The sequence below is a fragment of the Clarias gariepinus genome, chromosome 10, assembly GCF_024256425.1.
Source record: "Clarias gariepinus isolate MV-2021 ecotype Netherlands chromosome 10, CGAR_prim_01v2, whole genome shotgun sequence".
In the NCBI taxonomy this organism is placed as follows: Eukaryota; Metazoa; Chordata; class Actinopteri; order Siluriformes; family Clariidae; genus Clarias; species Clarias gariepinus.
This window is the reverse complement of record NC_071109.1, coordinates 22,160,486-22,182,222: the sequence shown is the minus strand read 5'-3', so window position 1 is coordinate 22,182,222 and position 21,737 is coordinate 22,160,486. Positions and strand designations below refer to the sequence as shown.

General features: G+C 37.2%; 1 protein-coding gene across 1 annotated transcript in view; it reads right to left on the bottom strand.

The window, feature by feature from the left end:
* Window positions 1-406: 406 nt before the first annotated feature.
* Window positions 407-21,737, bottom strand: part of kctd8 (potassium channel tetramerization domain containing 8) — a 30,175-nt gene continuing 8,844 nt past the window's right edge. Inside the window, exon 2 of the mRNA XM_053505058.1 lies at window positions 407-1,970. Within this exon, the coding sequence (XP_053361033.1) occupies window positions 1,453-1,970 (518 nt within the window). The 3' untranslated portion in view covers window positions 407-1,452. The remainder of the gene's footprint in view (window positions 1,971-21,737) is intronic.

The following is a 21,737-nucleotide window of genomic DNA, read 5'->3' as shown; positions in this document are numbered from 1 at the left end:
GTTATTTTACTAATAAACATAGTTAATTTTGTACAATTAAACCTGTTGAAGTGATTTTTAATCCTGGGCATTTCACATCACATTTTTGGAATCGAGATCTTCAGCACTATCGTTACAGGTTTTAATAATGTGTTTCTAACCCAGTTCCAGAAATTTCAGTAATCCTTACCTTAGCAAAGCCTTCTTAGTTGTTTTCTTTATTTCATGCAGGTTAATAATTAGACACTTCTGAACCACAGAAACATCTTTTTCACAATCAATCCATGGTTGTTAAAATTTTTTTCTGCCATTTTCATTTCATAATCAAACAGCAGTGCGGAAATGTCATTAGTAAGTTGTCTTAAAAAAAGCAATTCCATAACATTTCAAACAACCATAAATTACTTTCAGAAACATTTAATCAGCCCTTGTTTATTTTAATGTATCACACATTTAAGAAATTATACACAAAGCAAACTAACTTATTTCTCTCTTTCCATTTACACGACACGTTTTATTACAGAAGAAATGTCTTGTATTTTACGTTACGACAGATTAACACTAACTGGTGGAAACTTACTGGAACACTGCAACTAAGGTTTCAAAGAGACAGCAATGCCATTGTGCTTCTCAAACCTGTGCTCTGGAAAGAGACTTCTCAGCTTCTCAATCCAGCATTTATTGTAAATTGTACTGTAAGCATACTGTTAAGTGATTTGGCATCTATCAAAAGCCCTAAAATGTAAGACTTGGTGCTTTATTAAAACTAGCATTGTACCATATATTTTCCTTTTTTTTCTGATCGTATTCCCTTAGAAATATACACAAACATTGTTATGCACAGAACACATTACAAACTAAAACCACATATTAAACAGGGAGCCATCTGGACCTTATATTTTAGATACCATCCAGTATACATCCTCTCAGCTTATTAAATCATTCAACGTTAAAATCATTGCAGTCTGTAATGTGAATTTTATGTATTTAGAGAAATGTCATCACATTTATGTGGTTGTCCCATGCTGGCTTCATGAAACTCTGTAAAAATTTGGAAATCATTGTGAGATATAAAATGACCACATTTGCACAATGAAACTGTACAGGACATATAGAAGACATAAACGCTGTACTGATGCAAGTGCTTAAGACAAGGCAACAATAGAAGAGAATATTCAATGTGTTTTTCAAATTTGACTGATCCTGATTTACTAGCAACAGTATCTAATAAATGGGCAGTTATGGAAAAAAACAATGCTTGATTTGTTTCCCTTTTTGCTTTAAGTGTGAATATGGAGCTACAATATAGTTCAAATGTTTTTTTTACCCACTTTCATTAAGCCATGTTAAACAGCCTTGTTGCCTTCCTTTTGAGAAATATGGCACCTATTTAAATAACCTGTTTTGAAACAAATAAAAAAAACAAGAAATCAGAAAAAAGCCACATCACAGAAATTCTGACCAAGTGCTTTTCTAGAGCCCATATTTCTGGAGCAATTCTGACTGCCATTGGCGCTTCCGCTCTGGAAAAGCCTGTGGAATCCGAATCTTACGGAAATCCCAAATGCACTGCTTCATCTCTTCTTGAGCACTGGGTCTTTCCAGAGTCTTTCTGCGCACCAGTCCACCCTCACGTAGCTCAACACCGCTGGTCAATGACTGGAAAAGCTCACTGTTGCGCCTTTTATCGGGAAGCTCCATCCACTGGACGGACGCACCCTTCTTTGGTGGCCTACCGAGGGTGAGGGTACTGGGTGGACGAGAAACTGAATGCAGGGCTCCACAGGGTGCCAGAGAGCCTCCAACTACCTCCTCACGAGGCACCAAGATGGAGTCTCCATCCTGAGGTGATGTGGCCTCTGAGTGTGTCTCTGAGCTGGAGGTGGACAATTCGTTCAAGGAAGCTCCACTTTCACTGGCCTTGTCTGCCAGCTTCTCAGGCTTGGGTTCCTCACTATCTGCCCTCAGAGACATGGTCCTGCAGACGGGCCCTGCCACACAGAAAATAAACAGAACTGAGAAGATAAAGATTTAAGAATGTCTTAAATATACAGTACACAGGGTATGGTTAGGTCTAATCAGGAGGGACAACATTTGCAGCTACAGGACCGCGCTCTGTTGTTTTTTTTCCTCTTTTAACACATCAGTTCCTCATCCAATTATCATCTACCTCATGGGATCAATCATGCAAGGATACAAAACTCCATTATGAAGCGATGAATCACATTTTGTAAGCTGCATTGCTGAGATACACTGACTGAACTGACTGACCGAAAAATTAGTTCTGGGGAAATTTTAAATTGCTGTCAGCTATTACACAAAACAAGACAACAAAAATAGGCAAACAGACGCGTAAGGAAGGATTATACAAATCACAAACTTTAAATAAGGCAACCTTCTACATTTCTAATAAAGCTTATTTTTTATATTGCAATAAATGTGTGATTTTTACAGGGTCAAACCAAAAATTTGATGTAAAAATCTCATACATTTTTTGTTTGTTGCTTATTTATACCGCACCGATCTATGCTCTATGATCTAAGGATCTATCACTTGTTTATACCTAAGGGTTTTTGCAATAACCTCACTGAGGCCTTGAATGCCATATGCAGGTTCTAATTGGTGATTAGAGGCTGATATTGAAACACCAGGGAAGCAGGGAGCCACTCTCCCCAGGCTAATTATACCTGGAGGTATGCCTGTAAACAGACATTTCCACAACGACACACACACACACACACACACACACACACACACACACACACACCTCACATGTCCTTACCTTGGCCTGTCTTGTTTATACAAGGCTATCATTATAACACTCTCAACAACCATTTCTAACATTTCTCTCAAGAAAAGAAAAAGAAGTTTGTATATTCCAAAATATAGTTTCCAAATGTTGCACTGCTTCACAGTATTACAGAGGTCTGTTCATATTATAGATTGTATAACTGTCACAGCATAAATTTACACTAACTTCATGTACACCTTGATTTTTAACAAGCAATGCGGAATAAGACATCTTAGGGAGTTGTGCAATAAGTTGAAATATCCTTTATGGGGATCATTTGTAAAAATTATATAATAAAAATATTTAATACATTTTAAAAAATCATGTCCAGTATACAGTACATAGCTTGAAAGAACCACACAAGTAGACCAATATTGTAATCCAGACACACATACAGTGGGGCAAAAAAGTATTTAGTCAGCCACCAATTGTGCAAGTTCTTCCACTTAAAAAGATGAGAGAGGCCTGTAATTTACATCATAGGTATACCTCAACTATGAGAGACAAAATAAGAAAAAAAAAAATCCAGAAAATCACATTGTAGGATTTTTAATAAATTAATTGGTAAAATAAGTATTTGGTCACCTACAAACAAGCAAAATTTCTGGCTCTCACCTGTAACAGCTTCTTTAAGAGGCTCCTCTGTCCTCCACTCGTTACCTGTATTAATGGCATCTGTTTGAACTTATCAGTATAAAAAGACACCTGTCCACAACCTCAAACAGTCACACTGCAATCTCCACTATGGTTAAGACCTAAGAGCTATCAAAGAAACTAAATTGTAGCCCTGCACCAGGCTGTGAAGACTGAATCTGCAATAGGTAAGCAGCTTGGTGTGAAGAAATCAACTGTGGGAGCAATTATTAGAAAATGGAAGACATACAAGACCACTGATAATCTCCCTCGATCTGGGGCTCCATGCAAGATCTTACCCCGTGGGGTCAAATTGATCACAAGAACTGTGGGCAAAAGTCCCAGCACCACATGGCGGGACCTAGTGAATGACCTGCAGAGAGCTGGGACCGAAGTAACAAAGGCTACCATCACTAACACATTGCGCCACCAGGGACTCAAATCCTGCAGTGCCAATCGGGTCCCCCTGCTTAAGCCAGTACGTGTCCAGGCCCATCTAAAGTTTGCTAGAGAGCATTTGGATGATCCAGAAGAGGATTAAGAGAATGTCATATGGTCAGATGAAACCAAAATAGAACTTTGTGTTTGGAGGAGAAAGAATGCTGAGTTGCATCCAAAGAACGCCATAACTACTGTGAAGCATGGGGGTGGAAACATCATGAACTCTGTCACTGCCAACAAAGGGTATATAATAAAGTATTGAAAGAGATTAAATTTTGTTATTGACCAAATACTTATTTCCCACCATAATTTGCAAATAAATTGTTTTAAAATTCTGGATTTTTTTCTTATTTTGTCTCTTATAGTTGAGGTATACCCATGATGAAAATTACAGACTCCTCTTATCTTTTTAAGTGGAAGAACTTGCACAATTGGTGGCAAAAAAAAACAAACTTTTTTGCCCCACTGTACAGGCACACACGACAGATTTTTTTTCATGCACATCTAAAACAGTTTTCTAATGACATAAGATGCTATATCCTAGTTCATGTATTTTATAAGTTACAAAGCCTAGTAAAAAACCTTGAAATGTTTAATTTTTATGTGTTCCATTGAGCACATTGAGAGGGTTAACCCTGTGATGCTTGTGAGCCAAATTGCCTTTTTTTCCCCCTGAGCCCTGCTCGCATTGCACTCCTGACAGATAAAGTTGCTCATTACAATTGCCGGGCCTCTAATCTGTCTTTTCTCCTTAAAGTTTTAGAGAAAGTAGTTGCTGCACAATTTTAGAGCACATCGGAAATAATAAGCTTTTCAAACCATTTCAATCAGGGTTCTGGTCAGGGCATAGCACAGAGACGGCCTTGGTAAAAGTAATTAATGATTTTTGTACAGTGGGATCTGGCCTGCTTTCCATCCTTATTCTTTTAATCCTTAGTGCTATGCTTGATACCATACTGTAACTTATTCCATACTATTGAAATTCATAGCACTGTACAACTGTGTTTTTATTCCTATCTCACAAATAGGATGCAGTTTGTCCATATTTAAATACATTGTAGGTCATAAATAAATATTGGCAAACATTCTGTTAATAAGATCCTTTGTGCCATTATGTGTACCTATCTTATATAGATATAATGTAGTTTGTCCAGATTAGTAACTGACGGTTGGTGAAATTCATCATTAAACACAGAATATCTTAAGGCTCTGTCCTGGAACCACTCCTGTTCACTCTATACCTGCTATCACTGAGAAATATTTTTTGGGAGCATGGAGTTTGTTTTCATTGTTCAGGTCAAAGTATTACTATGTTAATATTTCACACCCTTCAGATCTCCACTCCTGCATTGTGATCCGCTTGAGTGGTTTTGTTTTTGGTACCAGATTTTAAACCAGGGGTGTCCAATCCTATCCAGAAAGGACCAGTGTGGGTGCAGGCTTTCATCCCAAGCTAGCAGAAGTCACACCTAATTCCACCTGTTTAATTAGTGATTCTTGGCTTTCAATAGACTATCAGGTATGGTATCCACTTGGCTGGAATGAAAGCCTGCACCCGCACCAGACTCTGTTATAATCATGATACTAATGTAACTAATGGAAGCAACCGGGAATGCTTGTGGTGATATTAAAGTAGAGGACTGCTATGCCTGAATAAAATATCAAAAATAGTTTTTCCAATGCTTTTGGGCTAGAGTGTTTCCTATGATGTTGATGAAAATTTGGCAGTACCAATTGCTTTTCCCTCCGTTCATGATCAATATAATTTTTGTGGAATATTTGATTCTTGTGTGAACATAACTGTATTTCATTAATGCATTAGAGGTGATGTATGTCTATTCATTCGACACAGTTTTCTTGTACAGTATGGTGTTCGAATTTTTTTATCCTTTTGGATGGGTGATGAAAACATGATTCAACAAATTCAACGGATTTCTGCGAATCACAAAACAGGATTACAAACAACTTCAAAAGCTATGTTTCAAATTTTTCTGTTTAAGAAAGTGTGCTATTTTAGCGTGAATGTTTTTATTACATGTTCAAGAGAGTGTTCGTCATTGTAAGGACAGTGTTTTAATTTGCATTTTAGCACCAGTATTTCCAGAAATGTGTCTCAGTGATTCTTGAGATCAGGGACAAAACAGGTTTTGATTTCCTAAAAAAAAATCTTCATTATTTTAAAAACCAGTGTACACATATATGTTAAATGAGGGTTTGGCTATGTAACCATGTTTTGGAACAATCTCCCAGTTTAAATTTTTTTATATAAATTAGAGGTTTGCGGGATCAGCCCTGGATTTTTGTCAACACCATCAGACACATAGAAATGTCTATAAAATTATTTTTAATTAAGTTATCACAGATATTTAGATTCTTAGCATTTTTTAATTGTCTTAATCACATAAAAATGTTTTTTAAATAAATCATATCACCTTTTAAAGGTTAGAATAATCAATGTTTAATGATTGCGGTTTAAGTTGTATGGACTAATCAATTTATCATTTAATTTCCATAATGAACAGTGATACTTAGAAGCATAAAAATTACACAATAACTTTAAAAATGCAACCATTTTATTAACAAATATTCTTGAGGGAACAAAACAGTTTATCTTTAAAAAAAAAAACAATATATCATTCTGACGGAGTTGACAAGGCATCAACGGTGTTGACACTAAACTGACGGTGGTGACAAGCTTGTAAGAAACAGAAAAATATTTCATTCAAAAGGAACATTGAACTTTCACAAATATCGTAACATTGCAAGATATGAACAAACACATTATATAACCAATTTTTCATCTTATGGGAGTTGAGAGACTTTACAGGCAATAGAAAAAGAAATGAACCCCCTTTGTAAGGTACACAGCATCTTTAAATATATGCTGCTTATAAAGTATATAAACCAATTAAAATCATCCATAGTCAAAATGACAGCTAAACTTTAAAAACATTGCTAAACTGTCATAAAAAAAAACTTAACATTTGACTTCTCAAGGCAGTCGATGGAGTTTAAACACCAGGCAACAGACGATTCAAGTGTTCCTCTTCTATGAAATCCATGACCTCTGCTGATATGTTATATATCTCCCTGGTGCTGCTTGTACGGACGGGTGATGATGGCTCATTCAGCTTGACTAGAATATCTGTAAATGGCACAAAGCAGACATCCCGCCATGCTTGTTTTTTCTTAAAACAAACATTTGGCCCATGAGGGTGAAAAAATTCAACTTGAACATCTTGATGCTCTGGGTCAATTGTTAAGGCTTTAGCCAACCACCAGTTCTGTTCGTACATGACAACAAGCCAGTCTCCACTCTGAGTATCATCGGGGCTTATCCCAGTTGTTGTGCCCTCAGGTTCTCTGCTAGGCTCTTTCTCCATGGCCTCCATCAGCATCTCCAGATGACTCTGTCTGGGTCCTTTATCTGGGTCCTGAGGAATGCCATCCAAAGTGTGAGTAACAGGACTGAAACAGTAGCAAATCTGTGGCTCACTGCAAAAACATGAAATGTTTCTACAATGGATGATGTTCCCTTGAGCTACAACTTGATGAATCTTCCTTGTTCCAGAGATGGATTTCAGGGATGGCATGAGGAGAGTGTCATAGAACTGAAAATCATCACTGGTAACGTATTGTAGCTTGACACCACTTAGGCTGTTGGACACCATCTCGTAAAATGCTTTGCCATCCACAATGTCCCGACCTCTCAGCACAATACTGTCTGCACACCTCTTAACTGTTGCCCCAATGCCATCTGGGGCACCCTTGCCATGTGATGTAGGAAAGAAATTCCACGTTGCATTCTTGAATCCCAGTTGGTGAAGGACAGCACAGAGGAGATGAAAGTTCCTCTTATTTTTATACTGTTTGCTTGGACCATCTGACCAAATGTGAACAGTGTTAATCTCTGGAAATCTTGCATGAATGGTTGTCAGGATTTGATCCATATAGGACCAGATGGCTGCAGCATCCTGGCGCTTGGACACTGAAACCGTGCAGAATCCTACATTTTCATGTTTGGTGTAGAACATGCCTGTATGAAGTGGCATTACCGTCACCACCGTCTTAGAGTCAACACCGTCAGACACAAATTCTGATGGTGTTGACATCTGACGGAGTTGACAAAATACCATGTTTCCTCTCATAACACATGTGCTTCTCACATGAGCCATCTTGTTTATCATTCATTGCTTGTAACCTTTAAACTTTACTTAAATTAAGCATTTATAACAGAAAATTCCATACAAATCTTACATTACATTGTTTATGGTGTTGACACAGTATGGTTGTGACATGCAAAGTATTAACAAGTAGGTATAAAATTAAAAGAATATTAAAAACTTACCGAAGCTAGAGTGGTCTCATGGCATTTCAAAGAACAAGGAAGTGATAAAGGGGTCCTCAGACTTTTAGCTGCCCTCATTAATTACTGATTTTTTTTTTTTTAAAAAAAGGTCTGACGGTGTTGACAAAACCCCAGGACACAAGTTAAATCGTCCAAAAACTACATTAAATCAGTTTTTCAGCTTTAACTTTTTATGCTCATTAATTTAATTACTGAAATACTTACACATAGTAAATATAACATTTAATTTAAAATTACTTTTAATTGTTTTTAAGCTATTGTAATGTAATGACACCTGCTTCCGGACAAGGGTTTTTACAGACACTGTTTACATATCATATCATTTAGAATGAAAAACATTTATAAAACAACATGAAATAATATTTATTTGTGCTTTCATTATCCTTTTTAGTCTTCTGGTTAAGTGTATATGTAATATTAAGTATTTTTTTACCCACAAACTGTGTTTTATCTGGTGGACATGTTTTGTCCCTAATCTCAAGAATCACTGGCCTAAGCACTTGTGAAAACCCATAAACAGGGTATGCTGAGCAGTGCAGTGTGTGCCATGCCACTGATCTCACATAATTCGCTTCATCTCCGAAAGACGTTGCCACTCACATTCGACACCCTGCATGTTGATGACACTCATGATCAGATTCTTTTGTTACAAACTGAACCAGTCAGTTCACAGATTACCGAAAAATTAGCGCATGCAATGAATCATAGAATGAATCGTAGATGAGAAATCAGAGTACTGACAAAGTTTCATTAAATTCTGTGCAGCGGTTAATTTAAGATGCGTGCAGTAATCTGTCAAAAACATGCGGTTCATAATATGGCACATAAGGGCTCATAACTTCCCTTTAACTCGACATTTTGATTTCACTTATGATACAAGGTTCAGTTTTTATAGTGTGTCGCATTTTTTTGAAGTAAGCCATGATAAGTTGCACTGTCGTGTCCCTGCATTGAGGATTGTGTGTCAGCTTGTAGATGCATTACGGTAGCTTCTGTGTCTTTCTCTTCCTCCGTGTTTACATGATAAAGTGTTGATTGGCACTGTTGAGTGACACGTATAGCCACACCCACACCGAGGCAAAAGTGCTAAATTGATTGGCACTGTTGAGTGATGCGTATAACCACGCCAACCTCGAGACTAAAGCACTAAATGACTTAATACAATGCTACAGTAGATAGTGATGGCAAGTTTTGGATCATTTTAGTGACTCGGGTGTTTAAAATGACCCTAGGTAAGGGGTGTCATCATGGGATGTCATCACATCATGACTATATACTTTTCTATACTTATTTGATTTTTGACACATTTTATTTGTCAATGGGCTGGTAAAGATTGATAAGGTCCTGAACATGAGGTCCTGAACAATGATTGACCCTATTAGTACTGTATTTCAGTTGGAATAAAAAATGTGAGCTTCCTACTGTATTACCTGCTCATTCACCGCTGCTGAGTGGAAATTCTAAACTGAATTTATAGGCCACATGTCTGTTATTTTCTGTCACTTACTAAGCTTGACATGGCACACCCTAGCCATGTAAGATCATGTCTTGATCATGAAAGAGTATGGAGGTACTAACTTTGCTAATGTTAAAGGAACTGTCCACTGGTTATGAAAGGAAACTGCCCCAATCGTGTAGAACATAATGAAGTAGAACCACATGGTGGTTAAAAAAACAGTAATTAAGAATGTCAGTAAAACATATTTTACCTATTTTTAGAGTCACCCACTCATTCATCGTCTGGAGGCTAACCCAGGACACTTACAGTAGGGCACACGGCGGGGAACCAATCTATTGCAGCGCACACATATGTACACACACTCACATGCTTATTCACACACTACAGGCGATTTGCCCTAATTTGCATGTCTTTAGACTGTGGGAGGAAACCAGAATACCCGGAGGAAACCCACCAAGCTTGGGGAAACCATATAAACTCCATGCATACAGACCCAAGGCAGGAATCGAACCCAGACCCTGGAGGTGCAAGGCAATGTTTTCTTAATGTTGTCTTGTTGTCAGCCTGGACTGCAATTTCTTTTTGTTTATGTTACATCGGCTGCTTATAAATCCATTAAGTAAACTGGAGTCATACTTTTGATCACATTTTCATTTTTCCACCTATTATGCGATGCACATGGTAGTCCAGCCTCTTAAAATACAACACATACACAAGCCCTACATCTGGGTGATGTAATCAGCATGTTTACTGGCTCACTGATGATGAATAAATTTACTCCTCAGGTATCGAAATTTTGTACCAGTGCTCGAGGACTTTTGAATTGTGTTTATTTTTGGATTGTTGTGGTGTTGGTGGATATCTTTTTTGATCTTTCATCGTTGATTTTTTTGTGAAGTGTCCTATAAATAACATTTATATCAGTTATTATTCTTAAAGCAAATGAATGCTTAGTTTTTAGCAGTAATACTGTGTCTGTGGCCATATAGATATTGCCCTCATATGCACAAATGCAAGCACTGCCTCGTGTTTGTTCAATTGGACTAAGGGTGGAAAATTGCAAAGCATATGGCAAAGCACAATTTTCATCCCTATTCCTTAGCTGGGCTAAGAGAGGACTGCTATCAGTTGGTGCTGCATGACAGGCAAATTTATTAGTCTGGGTGGAAGTGGTGAGGAAGTGAAGAATCTTTTCAGAATGTCAAACACTGTCTAGCAACTGGAAGGCCAGTCCCAAGCTGTGTCCTGTTTTAGTATCTGCTACTGTGATAACGGAATACACAAAGATGAACTGTGTGTACTGTTGTATTGTTGATAGCACATTCAATTGCTAAAGTATATTGCTAATCTTCCGAAAACACACTCATCTAGCACCAAACAACTGTGCAAACATTTGTTTAGGCATTTTATATTTCTAAATGATACATTTTATAATTCATGTTTGGATACAGTGGCCTCTGTGGACCCTTCAGGGTCAAGGGTTAGATTTCAGGGTCTGTGTGTGTAGAGTTTGCATGTTCTCCCCTTGCTCGGTTGGTTTCCTCGTGGTAGCCTGGTTTCCTTCCACAGTCCAAATACATGCAGATTAGGCTAAATAGTGTTCCTAAATTGGATTGGCACCATGTCCAGGGTGTACCTTGCCTCATGCCCAAAGTCTCCTGGCATAATGCTCCAGGCCCTACGTGACCCTGTATACAGGATAAGGTATTGAAGATGAATGAATGATTGACTAAATAAATGAATATATGGATACACTGATCAGTCTTAACATTAAATCCTTAAAAAACAGTATACCAAATATTGTTTAGGTTCTCCTTCTGCTACTCAAAGAAATTCTGACCCCTTGCAGCATTTAATTTTTTTATTTTATTGTTCTGTTGGATTGGATCAGATGGGCTGGCTTTCGGTCAGTAGTCACAGTATCTTGGTAAATAACTGTTAATGAATGTTAATGTTATGTAGTGGTAATGTTATGACTGATCAGTGTACTGTATACAGTGATTATTATATACTGTACACAGATCAAAGATGAGATTCAAAGAGTGTGTGATTAAAATGGACAGGTTCAAGACAGCAATCAGTCCTGCAATGTAGTCTTTGTGATGCAAAAGCTAAAAATTTGTCCAGATTTTTAGAGGAAATCCATGAGGGAACCAAAAGTCATTATGTCCAGGTAAACCTTACTATATATCTAATCACCCCATTAAAATATTATTATACAGGAACAATTTGGCTCAAAATTGTCATGTCAGATGCAGGAAGAGCATATTAACTTCTGAAAATAGTGCAACCAGTTTTCTTTGAACATTCTATAAATATAGGCTAAAAAAATGCTTTAATACTGGAAATCCAGACATTATGTTACTACCAACATCAACTATCATATACATGACATGTAAGTAAAAAGCTATTATACTACATTTTGCTTTCTTTTGCCTTTAATCAGATTGTTGCAATGTGAAATGATATAATTTTTTAAGTCACCCGAACTATAAACCTCAGCGGGATCACAACAGATAATTCCTCTTATCTTTATTATCTCCCCATAGCATAGGTTTCCATGCCTCAGACACTATTGAGCAGGTGTAAGACATATGCCTATAGACACACACAAACTATATTTATCTCTCAATGTTGCGTTGTGTACGTTCGTCTGCAGGGACACAGTCACACTAAGAGACAGAGATCATGCACGACTGCATATGAGCACACAGAGATAGCCAAGCATACAAAAAAATTACAAACACACATGCATTAACAACACCCTACACTAAGTTTACTAGAGCTTTATATTCTAGTTTTTATTGACACTATGGAAATTAAAACCTTTTGTCAGAATATTATAGTAATATCGATTTTTGTATACTAAATTGTCTTATTAACTTTGTTTTTGTGGGATTTGTTTCAATGCTGTCTAGAATAACCCAAGATAACTGTTACTCCACTTAAGATTATATATCATTTACACAATCAGATTTCAGGCTCAATTTAAACATGATTCCAAGGGGGAAAAAAAACCCATAAATGTTATATTTGTTCAGGGTGTTATGGTAATCAACTTTCACACAGGTTAAATTTGTTGCTTTGGATCATGGCAGACACTTTATTAAACCAGCCTCAGCTTTGGTCTCCCTTTTTTGTGCTTTTTCCTCAATCTACATGGGGTGAGGGGATAAAGACTAATACAAGCTTTCCTGTTGCTTGTATAACATTGATGGGTGACAGAACACTTCTCGAGGAAAATGTTACCTATTTCCTATTCTGTATACATAGGCTTGCTGGTGCTGTGATTGCTCAGAGTCACTCTGCTCAACAGGATATAGTGAATAATGCCTTCCAATTCAGGTAGCATTGCCAGTTCCGAATTCTGGCTAAAGCATCCCAAAAACCATTTAGATTACTTGGCTTGAATGCAATCCTAGTGGATAAATGCATCATTTAAAACCACTTAGGAGATGTCGTTTTGCTACAAGTACTTTCGTCTTATAAAAATATAATCCTGAGTTAAAGTGTGTGGACAAATCTTCTGTTATCAGTAGAAACATTGGTAAAACCCACCTTAAATCCTGTGCCACTCAAGTAGAGTTAAACAAAGCTTTTGCCATACTTTAGATTGTTAAGTTAAATCCGAGACGAAGACTAACCTTGATCAAATTATAATTAAGTCTTAAGGGGGTCACGGCCAAAACAAGATTAAGTCCAAATGAAAGCAAGGCGAGTCGAAATCCAGATTGAAACCATCAACTATTTGGAGGACAAACCTTTTTTCACTTTCATATATACCAGAACAAATTAGCAAAGTTTATTGAAAATGACCTAAAATCCATAAAATTTGATATGCGTGTAATTGGGTTACCCATAGAAGACAATGATCAGGGTCAAGACCAGGACCACACCAAAAATAGTCCTACAGCCTTATTTGTTAATGTTAAATGCAGAACATGAAAAATCCACTCAATTTCACCAACAGAATGATAATGGCTAATGAAAATGGTAATTATCTGCACAGCTGTCAGAAACGTGTTAGCGGGCAGGCATGGAATTAGCGCCCATCTAATCTCTGTAAGAAGTCTAATTAGCATTGACAGAGGTGCTATTTAGACCCCCCCTCACCCATCCCCCCAAAAATAAAAAATAAAAGAAAGAAAAAAGCTGCTGGCATTTTGGCCTGCTGTGCCTGCATCAGTATGCCGACAGCATGACAGCAGAGGCTCTGGTTATTAATATTTTGATGTTACAAACAAGGAAACAATCCATTAATATAATCATTGTCTAGTGTAAATTAAATCACTGGTATGAATCTGACCAGAGAGTGACTACTGAAATATCTGGCACAGCAGTGAGGCCCAGAAAGCTTTCACAGTTTGCCTTAAGTGAGATCACAAGACGAGATGAAAACCCAGAATGCTGGAACTACAAAAGTCCTAAATTACTAGATATGGGGGTTAGAGTTAGGTGAAATGAGATACCGACTTATAATGCAGGCTTATATAACATTCCTGCTGAAACCTTAGAGGAAAAAAAAAAAACAAGATTAAAGCAGTGAAAAATGAGAAATCAGATAGATTTCAACATAGCAGTAATACTTCTGGGTGACACATTTACAACAGTATGGAGGGCAGCTACACGAAGACAGATATACAGGAATGTACATTTTTAAACATGCTGATTTCAGTGATTCTGCACTGATTCTTTTAAATGATGGTAAAAATACCAGATTTTTTATTTAAAATCTTATTTGGAGTGGCACAGTGGCTTGGTGGTTAGTGATGTTGCTTCACATCTCCAGCGTTGGGGGTTTGTTTTGCCTCCGGTGTGTAGAAATTACATCTTTTCCCTGGGCTTGGTGGGTTTCCTCCAGGCTCTCTGGCATTCTCCCATAGTCCAAAGACATGTGTTGTAAGCTGATTATCATTTACAATTTGTAATTTGGGAACGCTATAGAGTATGATTGAGTAGTGTGTATGTGTGTGTGTGTGTGTGTGTGTGTGCTTGTGCCCTGCAGTGTGTTGGCACACCATCCAGGGTGTATTTTGCCTTATGCTCTAAGTTTTCTTCCGATAGGCTCTTTTCTCCAACAACGAAACACAAGAAAAGGTCTAAAGAAAAGAGAGCTGGAGCTAATTTTAGATGATATCACTAGCAATTAATATTATTTTTATTGATATGAATCTAAAACAATCTACGCTCAAGTGTCAAATGTCTCCAGGTGGGTTAAAGTGATATTTATTATTCAAAGGACATTCCACAAAGCCTTTTTTATGATACACACACAGAACAATACAAATGTAGCTATACAGTACTTTCATTGTTTGTTTTTTTTTCTTTTTGTTTTATATTGCTCTTCTGTCATAGTGCCGCAGGCTGATCACCTGTACTTTGGAGCAGCAGATGTCCAGAATAATAATAACAGAATAATTTTCTCTGAGGGCCAAAACTGTGTCCTATAAATAGTGTGCAGCAAAACCGTGTAAACATAATGTGTTCTCTCATGCTTTTGCAGTAATCAAACCCATAGAAAGCTCCATCTGTGGCCACATTCACGCCTGGGCTAAACTAGGAAACGCTGTCCTTTAACAGCTCTCATTTCCTCTTTTGAAGTGCTGACTATCATTTATATCTACTGATTCTTTTATATTCAGACAGATACTGATTAAGCCCATGCATTTTATCTTTTAATGCCTAGCGCAGCACACACTTATGTAATCCTTTTTAGCTGACCTGTGATGAACTGCTTAATGCACTGACACCTGGAAATGTGGTTCAATGTGGCTTAAATGTGACTAAGTTCAACCCACCATAAAAAATGTGTCATGTAAACATTAACAAAAAGGTTCAATGCAATTGCTTCTGTAAATGTGTTCAATAAATCTCTGTAATAACTGCTTATAAGCTGTTAATTAAAGGATTGATTTCTTGGGTCACTATATGTAATCACAATATACTGTATAAGAACCATCATTCAGTGTATGTTAACCTAGTTAATAATTCTCTTTGAGTCTATTTGTCTTTTTGGGATTAGCTGTTAGATTTACATTTAAAAAAAAATCTAATAATGTAGTAGTAACCCTAATCAGGCTTCAAAGAAGAACAAATACACAGACACACAACCAAATTTTTTTTCTTCTCTGGTGATGATAATTCTTTTGGCCATTTTAAATTCTTTTTACCAGCATCAAATAGTTATATAATCAAGCATAATTTTTTTATTTTTTTTTTATAGATCACAATAAATGGTACAAGATAGCAATTAAATAAGAAAAAAAATTATCTGGTTTGAACCATAACTGAGAAAATTTCTTTGGGTCTGAACAATAATTGAATAACATTTTTTTTCTAGCAGCACACACTTGAAAAAATGAAACAAATAGTAGACACTCACTCACTCACTTACTTACTCACTCACCGTCTACACCGCATTTTGAGGATGGTACAGATTTTTTCAAGCGTGGCTAGAAACCTCCCCATATAAATTCTCTCCTCTAGACAGAAATGATTTAAAATGTTTTTTTAAAGTATGTAAAAGGTCTTGTGGCTTATGGATCTGACAGTAAATAACATGGTACACCTTAAGTTTGTATTGCTGACCTCAGTGAAAGATAGAAAACAAGATCTTAAAAGCCCTTATGTTCATGCACCAGTCCTACCTACTGTATATGGTTTTCAAGCTACAGTTTTGCACCATCCAGACTTACTGTGATAATACAACTTTGCTTATTCCACTATCTAATAATGCACTGCAGTCAAACTACTTTTAGCATGCTCCATCTGACCTTATCGACTTAACTAAAACTAAAGCCTATATATATATATATATATATATATATATATATATATATATATATATATATATATTATACTATATATATATATATATATATATATATATATATATATATATATATATATAGAGAGAGAGAGAGAGAGAGAGAGAGAGAGAGATGTACAGTGGGGCAAAAAAGTATTTAGTCAGCCACCAATTGTGAAAGTTCTCCCACTTAAAAATATGAGAGAGGCCTGTCATTACATCATATGTATACCTCAACTATGAGAGACAAAATGAGAAAAAAAATCCAGAAAATGACATTGAAGTTTTTTTTAAAGAATTTATTTGCAAAATATGGTGGGAAAATAAGTATTTTGTCAAAAAGAAAAAAAAATCATCTCAAAACTTTATTATATATCTTTTGTTGGCAGTGACAGAGGTCAAACGTTTTCTGGCTTTACAAGGTTTTCACACACTGTTGCAGGTATTTTGACCCATTCCTCCGTGCAGATCTCCTCTAGAGCAGTGATGTTTTGCGGCTGTCACTGGGCAACACAGACTTTCAACTCCCACCGAAGATTTTCTATGGGGTTGAGATCTGGAGACTGGCTAGTCAACTACAGGACCTTGAAATGCTTCTTATGAAGCCAATCCTTCGTTGCCCGGACGGTGTGTTTGGAATCATTGTCATGCTGAAAGACCCAGCGACGTTTCATCTTCAATGCCCTTGCTGATGGAAGAAGGTTTTCACTCAAAATCTCATAATACATGGCACCATTCATTCTTTCTTTTACACGGATCAGTCGTCCTGGTCCCTTTGCAGAAAAACAGCACCAATCCCAGCAGGATTTGAGTCCCTGGCGGCGCAGTGAGTTACTGATGGTGGCCTTTGTTACTTTAGTCCCAGCTCTCTGCAGATCATTCACTAGGTCCCTCCGTGTAGTTCTGGGATTTTTGCTCACAGATCAATTTAACCCCACGGGGTGAGATCTTGCGTGGAGCCCCAGATCGAGGGAGATTATCAGTGGTCTTGTATGTCTTCCATTTTCTAATAATTACTCCCACAGTTGATTTCTTCACACCAAGCTGCTTACCTGCTTACAAATTTGTTTCTGGTGTCCTTTGACAGCTCTTTGGTCTTGGCCATAGTGGAGTTTGGAGTGTGAATGTTTGAGGTTGTGGACAGGTGTCTTTTACAGTATACTGATAACAGATGCCATTAATACAGATAACAAGTGGAGGACAGAGGAGCCTCTTAAAGAAGTATATATATATATAGTGAACACGTTTAGTTAAAATTAATTTTCTTCACAACTGTATTTTTTCTCCAATATAATTTTATGGCCCACAAGCTGTGCTGCATCTGTCAATGATTACTGTTGTTAACCTTAGCAATTATCAGTCAAGAAAATTGATTTAAATATTGCACTCCTACGGAGGTGGTCATAGATAGTTCCAGATAAGAAATCCCACCCACCATCACCCTCGTATGTTCAGAAACAATGCCAGGCTCTGCCCGCACTTTCTGTAATTTTACCACATCCCGTTGCTATGGCTCCCATCGCTGGGAGTGATGCCTGTGTCTATTGCATGTCCTTGAGTGGGGCATTATTTTTTATGTAACTTCAATGCACATCTTTAATGAATCTGGTTAACTGGAAAATAGCCCAGTCCTTCTATCAGGCAGATTTGTTAGAAAATGAATCATTTGGTCATTTGTCCAAATTTGTACAGCTTTATTTTTAAATGGGCAGCCTTTAAGGGGGTCTGTTATTTAAATTCACTTTTTAACCATTTTTTTTACAGTCACGTTCGTTGTGTTTGTGTGTGTGTCTGCAAAAAACAAAAGAAAACACTCACTCATCATCTATATTGTTTAAACCTGTATACAGAGTCCCGGGGAGACCTGGAGCCTATCCCAGGAGACTTAGCACACCGGACAGGGCTTCAATCTATCGCAGCGCATACACATACACACACTCATCCATACACTACAGGCAATTTGTGAACGCCAATTACCTTAATCTGTATGTTTTTGGACCGTGGGAGGAAACCGGAGTACCTGAAAGGAAACCCACCAAGCACATGGAGAACGTGCAAAGTACATTCACACAGAGACAGGAATCAAACCTGGCTGATAATCAAACCCAGACCCTGGAGGTGCATGGAGACAATGCTAACTTTTAGCCACCGTGCAGACAAGAGAAAGCACACCCCTTTCTTTTTTTTCTCTTTACATTTGCATTAAAAAAATCTTTTCTTTCTAAAAATGCACATCAGGTCTGTTGTTTGTGACACTTTTGTTATTTATGATGGGAAAAAGAGATCACTTGTTAAACACAATTTTCTGGCTCGGGGCCTCACTCGGCCCAAGATTCACCATTTTATTTGCTAACAACAGACTTGTGATGTGAACTAGATCATTACACAGCTACAGCATGTCAGTGTCAAGATGAAGACATGGTAAATGGTCTGTTGTTAGCTGTAAACAAGAACACATCTTCCAAGGGCGTAAAGAAACAGTGTTTATCATTTACTTAATGTGGAAACGTTCCAACAGCTAACATGTCATGATGGATGATTTTAAAGCTGGATTTGAATTGATACCGAAGGATCTGTTCTTAAATTGAGCATGTTGAGTTTTTTAAGATTAACTGTTGAATATAGACATGGGCGAGGCTAATGTTGCTAACTGTAGCTTGTACTGTACACAAAAGCTGGATAAATCTTAAGGATAGTAATTTGTAGGAACAGTCAGAATTTACAAGAGAGCCGGTCTAAAACTGTGGGTTACTGGGTTACTGATCAGAAGGTTGGGGGTTCAAGCCCCAACAGTGGCAAGTTGCCATTGTTGAGGCTTAACCCTATCTGCTCCAGGTGTCCTGGCTGCCTCTGAGCTCTGACCACAGCTTCCTATCTGGATAATGCAAAAAAATTATTTCACTATGCTGTAAGGTACTGTATATGTGACAAATCACTGAACACTTATTGCTATTACTAGATATTTTCGAGATGTCATGATGACTATATATTCTTTATATTGTATACCCACAGTAGGTCGGTTGCTACAAAAAGAAATCTTGCTTATTTTTTGTCAATGAGTTGGAAAAAATTTGAAAAAGTCCTGAACACGAAGGAGTTACAAAAGGGGTAATTTTTCCATCCTGATTGATTAGGATAATGTACTTCCACCTAGGAATGTTTGGGAAAGTTAATTTAACGGTACAGACACTGAAGTTGTGCATTTGAAAAAGGAATGAAACAGAAAGAAAAATCAAGCATGCCAGGACTATTGACCCTAGTCGTATTTCAGTTGGAATAAGAAATGTGAGCTTCCTATTACCAGCCTGCAGCTCATTCACTGCTGCTGAGTGAAAATTCTAAACTAAATTAATAGGCCACATATCTGTTATTTTTCTGTTCCTTAAAAAGCTTGACACGGCACACCCTCACTCACTACCCATGTAAGATCATGGGTATAAGGTACTAACTTGCTGTGGTTAAAGTAACTGTGCACTGGTTAAGAAAGGAAACTGAACATAATGATGTAGAACCACATAGTGTTTAAGAAAAACATCAATTAAGAATGTCAGTAAAATATAACCTATTTTTAGAGTCACCCACCTACTTATCATCTGTACTGCTTTGTACAGTACTGCATACGGGTTGAGGGGGCGTCTGGAGCCTATCCCAGGGAACGTGGCAGGGTAGACCCTGGCCAATCCATCACAAGGCACACACACATACTACAGGAAATTTGGGAAAGCTGATTAGCCTTATCTGCATGTCTTTGGATTGTGGGTGGATACCATAGCACCCGGCGAGAACATACCAAGCACAGGGAGAACATACAAACTCCATGCACACAGGATTGGACTGGAATTAAAACCCCTTAACCCTGAAAGTGCAAGGTGACAGTGCTAACCACTAAGCCACTGTGCCGCCTATATTTTTAGACTAGAATAGCTAATTTTACTGTCTTTTACTGTAGCTCTAACTCCCAGTAATGCCAGTACATGGAAAATCCACTCTGTACTTTTAGTTTTATAGTCCACAATCATAATGCATAAATGTAGGGAACAAAATGCTATGAGTATTTAATCTCGAACAGTCCTGATTATTGTTAGCATTGCGTACTGTCTTGTCTTGTTTATTTTTTATTCAGTAATGTGGAAGAAGGTTTAATAGTGAAGAAAATGGAAAACAGACAATCCACAGCTAAGAATATTTGTTTTCCAAAGCCATTTCATTAACCGGTCTCTGTGCCTAAGCCAGCAATGCTTATCTAAAGTAATGAAATAATTGCAAACTTTATTTAACTGATCAAACTGATAGCACACAATTGCAGGAGGAAACTTGCAGACTTGTTATCTGCTTGACGGCAGCGTGTCATCTCGTTCCACTGTTAGAAGAGCTATCTATCTCCGTTTGAATGCTGATGAGTGCCATGGTGGTGTACAAGGACCAAGTAGATTGCATGGATGAGCAATCAGATGTCAGATGCTGACAAGCCCCAAAGTACTGGGTGAACAAATTCTCCATGGGTTAGTATAAATGATTAATGTAACAGCCGCACATTCTTGTACAGAGATGTATCTTTTTCCAGTGAAATTCTCAGAAATTGTGTCTAAAATTAGGCCCTACATAATGGAACCTGAATGACAGATCATACACTGTTTATAGCTTCTGGTGTGAAGGGATCAAGTTGATACATCTCACTTGACATGGCACATTTTTCTCTCCCGCTACACTTTTCCCATTAAATTCTTGCTATTTCCTCAATGAGAACAATATTTATATACAGCCAAAACACAGTTGGTTTTGATTTAAATTTTTTTGTTTTATATATTTATGTTACATATAATACAGGAGGTATGTGGCAATGAAGCTACTTTGGAAATTTATGGAACATGGAAGTAACCAATCTTGCTTCCATAAAAATTTCAAGTTTTTAACTTCAGCCGTTTTGGAGCGATGATTTTATATGTGACCCAAATAATAGCCATTTTTTAGTGTTATACTGTCTCACTTCAAACTATAAGAATTTAAAATGCAAATTATTTACATTTCTTTATGAGTAATAATACTACAGTTAGTGTAAACTTACAGAAGCATATGATCTGTAAAAATTGTTGCCTAAGTTAAACCATTCTGTTTTTTGGTAAAAGCTTAGCAAACAAAAAAATCTGTAGTATTTATAACCATGTCAAATTCATATTCCATTATCTTAACAAATTTTTAATTTTAGAATAATACACTTTTTTTAGCTTTATGGATTTTCGTGTGAAATCTAAACTGG